Genomic DNA, 4,925 nt, shown 5'->3' with positions numbered 1-4,925 from the left:
TACTATATATACAGTAGCATCCATGCTAATCGCCCCTCCCAGTCTAACGCCCGCCTAATGGCCGCCTGCTCCATGGAATCGCAGCATAATTCACTAAAAACTTCCAGCCACTGCTGGAGGGAATTTGGATTTAAAATTGAATACGCTACTTTATAACACCTCAATTACAAAATAAATGATTCCAAACTCAACAACAATGTTGGAGGCAATGTGGACGAATGAATGCCAGTCACTCTGGAATGTACAAAAATACAAACCTACTGGGATCAAGTTGTTCAGGTTATAGAAGAAATAATAGGATACAAGATACCCAAGAACCCTCCAGTGATGTATTTAGTCTGGGTGGAGAGTGAAGGATCAAGAACCCACCAGTGATGTACCTGGGCTGGGTGGAGAGTGAAGGATTCACCGGAAAGACATCGATCTTCTCAAAATCTTGATGGTGGCAGCCAAAAAAGCCATTACCAGGAAATGGTTTAAAAATTGACCCTCCACACCATGATGGAGGAAATGACCTCCCAGCTAAGGATCAGGTACCTGAAAGAACAGTGGAGGAAATGGTTTGATGACACAGATGGGAAAGGACTGACCCTCAATATGACTGGAACCACAGATAAACCCTTTTTTAGACTTGTCTGACCCCCCCCACATTCACTAAACTACGACTCTGTTATACCTTTGCTGTATTTTTATCGCCCTTCTCTCTTCATATTCTTTTTTTGTTTGTTTTAATGTAAAATTTAAAAAAATACTAAATAAAAAACTTCCAGCCGCTGGCCTTCCCCTGGAGGTGCATATTTTTTACTCTGACTCCAACCTTTCATTGAATTACAGGGTCTGACCAGCAGATGGCGCTTATCTTTAGATCTTAATGTCCACAAATCATGACTTAAAGAATATTTTAGTACAAAGATTGATCTTTAAAAGGAATCATAGGGGAGCAGCCAAGGACCAACCACTACTGTACTGTCCTGTACTATAAAACCTGGAAGTCAGTCCTCGTTCTGACAGTTTGAATCTAAAAGCTTCCTGGATGGAAGAGAAACATCTTCACACTTAGAAACAAAACCAGAGGATTAATTTTAAACTTTTCTGGATCGACTCTGACCTTGATGACGGAGAATCTCCGCCAGCATAACCTTCCATATCCAAACCTTTAGCACCATGACTTTAAACTGGTTTTCCTTTCCTCCTTCACCGTTTGCATTCTGATCTCTGCTGCACTTTATAAATGGAAACGTTCATTTCACTGCTGCTCAGTCTCTGTTGAAAAGCACTGAAATGTGGTTTAAGATGACGATAAAGTTTATTTAGTTTCTGAGCTAAAGTTGAGATCATCGGATTAACAGATGAGATTTTTACAATAACTCAGTAAAAGTCTCCATCTAAGCAGCTGTATTTTAATCTGATGAATAATCTCTGGAATATTCCAGCCAGTTTGGATTTATTTTTCTATCTTTTAGCTTTTTATTGTTCTTATTCTTTGCTTTATTTCTAACATGTTCTTAAAGCCAGAAAGGAGTTTGATTTCTAACCAAATGTTAGAATCATTTCTGTGAAATTCTCCTTTAGTTGAACACCGATGGGATTAAGGCTCCTTCCTCTAGGCGGCCAGCCAAAGCGAAGACGTTCTGTTCATAGAGCTTATAGATGTTTTCCTCCATCCTGCAGCTTTAAAATGAGCAGAAATCCATCGTTAAACCTTCATTGATTAGAAAATGTCTTTCTGAGTGAATTGAAAGATGTTAACGAGCGTCTCCATTTTTTAATCTCAGCATTTCCAGAAGGTGATCCCCCATCAGTTTGACAGCTGCCCAGACAAGCTGATCCTCCGGGCCTACCAGGTCCGATACAACCCCAAGAGGATGAAGAAGTAAGATTCCACCGCTGGGAAACTTCTCCTCCATGGGAGCAAAGCTCTGCTGCCATGGAGGAGGAGCAATACATCATAACCGCTATTAAAAATGCTATCATCTGTTTGTTTGGTTAAATGCTTAATCAGTTTCTTATTTTTGAAAATAAAAAGGAAAATGTGTTTAATTTGAACTTTTTTTCAGACTTGAGAAGGAATACACCACAATAAAGAACAAAGAAATGGAGGAGCAGATTGAGATTAAGGTCTGTTTATTTCATAGATGGTTATATATAAATACGTACGTGTAATCTGACCTGTTTGATAGCGCTGGATTGTTTTCTCCTTTCAGAGATTACGAACAGAGAACCGGCTGCTGAAGCAGAGGATCGAAACGCTGGAGAAGGTTAGAGAGCAGCTTCCTGTGTTCGCTGTGTTGATTGAAATCAGCAGCGCGGCCTCGTCTGACCCGCCTGGCAGCTTTAAACTGGATTTAGAAACAGGAAATCCTCAGATTAGAGCTGCTGCTCTTCATCATCCCTGTGTGGGATTGTTTGTATTAAAACTTCAGGTTTTTAATCTCATTTTCCAGCGAAAAGCACATTTCTTAGAACGAACGTGATGCTTTTCTCTCAAACATTTCTTCACTTCTCTCTTAGTTTCCGTTTCTGTGGTTTATCCTTTCTGCTCTCCTGCTGTTTTCTTTCATCACTTTTTCACCTCTTCTTCCTCTCGTTGCTCTTTGCTGTAGGAGAGCGCTGCTCTGGCAGACAGACTCATACAGGTAGGGCACTGTGCACCACTGTCCTTCACCTTATTCACACCTTTGCTCTCCCCTCCTTTGCATCGTTGACCAAAACGCATGGAGGGAAACTGTATTTTGTGTGCGTTTTCTGGGCCTGCATGTCGTCTGAACCGACCATGGAACCGTTCATCCTCCCTGCATGTCGCTGTCCAGCATCTATTCATGCATTTCACAGTTTCCATTCTACAGTAAACCTTTGGTGCACGCATTGAAATCTATTTTATTGGTATTTTATGTGAAAGATAAACACAGAGCAGCATGTTGGTGTGAAATGGAAGCAGAAACAGAGCAGAGTTTAGAAACGATCGGGTTTGTGGTTTGAATGATTTCTGTTGCTACATCTAAAATATTTGACTTCACATAATCTAAATTTAATCACTTGTTATGACCTGATTATTTTATGTTGGGTTTTTTTTTTATTATTTTATGTTGATGTAAACAATAATAAAGCTAATAAACCTTAAACCAACTTTGAACATTTCAGTTGATGAACTAAACTAATATGTTGAAAATAAACCAACCAAATGTAATTTTAACTAAATTAAGATGAATTAATGTTTGTATTGACACCAGTTAAGCAGTTTAAATATAACCAAATTGGCCAGCGGTAGCAGTTAGCATAGGTCGCTAACACGCTAACCCCAGCAGCATCGGTTGCTAACATGCTAACCCCAGCAGCATTGGTTGCTAACATGCTAACCCCAGCATCATCGGTTGCTAACACGCTAACCCCAGCAGCATCGGTCGCTAACACGCTAACCCCAGCAGCATTGGTCGCTAACACGCTAACCCCAGCAGCATCAGTTGCTAACACGCCAACCCCAGCAGCATCGGTAGCTAACACGCCAACCCCAGCAGCATCGGTCGCTAACACGCTAACCCCAGCAGCATCGGTCGCTAACACGCTAACCCCAGCAGCATCGGTCGCTAACACGCTAACCCCAGCAGCATCGGTCGCTAACACGCCAACCCCAGCAGCATCGGTCGCTAACACGCTAACCCCAGCAGCATCGGTTGCTAACACGCTAACCCCAGCAGCCCTGCTGCTGCGTATAACATGGAGGCTCCTGCTGTCAGTGACGGCAGGTTTCCAGAGATTAACTCCAACTGAACCTTAAAGCAACGATTGTTAATCTCTGGATGACGCCGCGCTGAACGAGCCAGGGCTGTTGGCTAGCTAACGTTAGCGATTCATTGTCATAAAGTTATCAGTTAAAGCGTAAACCCTGTGAGACGACAGCTAGGTGATGTTAACCAGTTAACTAGCAGCTGTAACGTTGATTACATGCAGCTGATTTGCTACTTGAGTTTATTTATGGGTGAAATCCACTAATGATGTAGAGACGACAAAATGGCAGCCCCTCTCTCTCACGGTCTGGGACTCGATCACGTGCTCCGACTGCAGCGTGCAAAACGCAATTCACATCTGACTCAAACAAAAACAAATACCTGCAGGCCATTAATAAATATAAACATAATGAGAGAAATCAAAAACTTTTTACGTGTTTTTAGTTCAGGTTAAATCAAACTTCATGTCTCAAAAAGACTGCGTTACACAATCAGATCAATCATTTTATACAGTTTACAGTCATTAGTTTGAATGAACAGCTGCGTGTTCAGCTTTTTTCAGTGTGTTAAATAAAGTCCAATAAAGTGAAACGCTGTCGTGGTTAGTGAATCAAGATAAACATAAATCTAACTTAGATGGATAAATCTGATTTAGATGATTGCCAGACGTCATTAGTGAACAAAGAGCATCTCAAAGATGAGAAGAAGAAACGTCCGCTGGAGAACGTGAATTTGGATTTTGTAAGTCAGGAGCTGCAGAGATTCGCAGCTCAGGCTGGAGAAGCTGTTAGCAGAAGAACTGTTGGTGAAACTTTCCTCACATCAGGCAGGAAGTGGTGAGAAGAAAGCTGCTGCTGCAGAGGAACCTTTACAGCCAAATCTGCACTTTAAAATGGACCACGCCACAGAAAACCTGAAGCGTTTTCATCAAGTGAGGCTGGAGTTAAACTCTTCGGCTGTGTTTCGATGACATCGTCTCCATGGTAACTCCTAACCTCATCATCCTTTAGAAGAACGACCCTAAACCTGCGGTCAGAACTACTGTAGGATGTTCAGTCCAAGCTTAGACCTTCGTTAAGCTGCTGAAGATTCTCAGAGTCATTCCTAAAAGTTAAAATCAATCCTCTGGACTTTGTTTCCCAGTTTGCAGACGTTTCTCTTCCATCCAGGAAGCTTCTTCATTCCAAATGTCAGGCAGAG

At 41.7% G+C, this 4,925-nt stretch overlaps 1 protein-coding gene across 3 annotated transcripts in view; it reads left to right on the top strand.

Moving 5' to 3' along the window:
- The window catches only part of LOC107102753 (EVI5-like protein), a 24,824-nt gene that overhangs the window by 12,483 nt on the left and 7,416 nt on the right, over positions 1 to 4,925 (top strand). The window contains exons 8-11 of one of the 3 annotated variants that reach the window (XM_015402173.1): positions 1,776 to 1,873; positions 2,058 to 2,118; positions 2,205 to 2,258; positions 2,604 to 2,627. In XM_015402173.1, the coding sequence (XP_015257659.1) occupies positions 1,776 to 1,873; positions 2,058 to 2,118; positions 2,205 to 2,258; positions 2,604 to 2,627 (237 nt within the window). Of the gene's footprint in view, positions 1 to 1,775; positions 1,874 to 2,057; positions 2,119 to 2,204; positions 2,259 to 2,603; positions 2,637 to 4,925 lie in introns of all 3 variants that reach the window. The other 2 variants (XM_015402172.1, XM_015402174.1) reach the window with 2 other exon arrangements.

Source organism: Cyprinodon variegatus, unplaced genomic scaffold, assembly GCF_000732505.1.
Source record: "Cyprinodon variegatus isolate N-32 unplaced genomic scaffold, C_variegatus-1.0 Scaffold1312, whole genome shotgun sequence".
In the NCBI taxonomy this organism is placed as follows: Eukaryota; Metazoa; Chordata; class Actinopteri; order Cyprinodontiformes; family Cyprinodontidae; genus Cyprinodon; species Cyprinodon variegatus.
The sequence above is the reverse complement of the archived record's forward strand: the minus strand, read 5'-3'. Positions and strand labels throughout refer to the sequence as shown.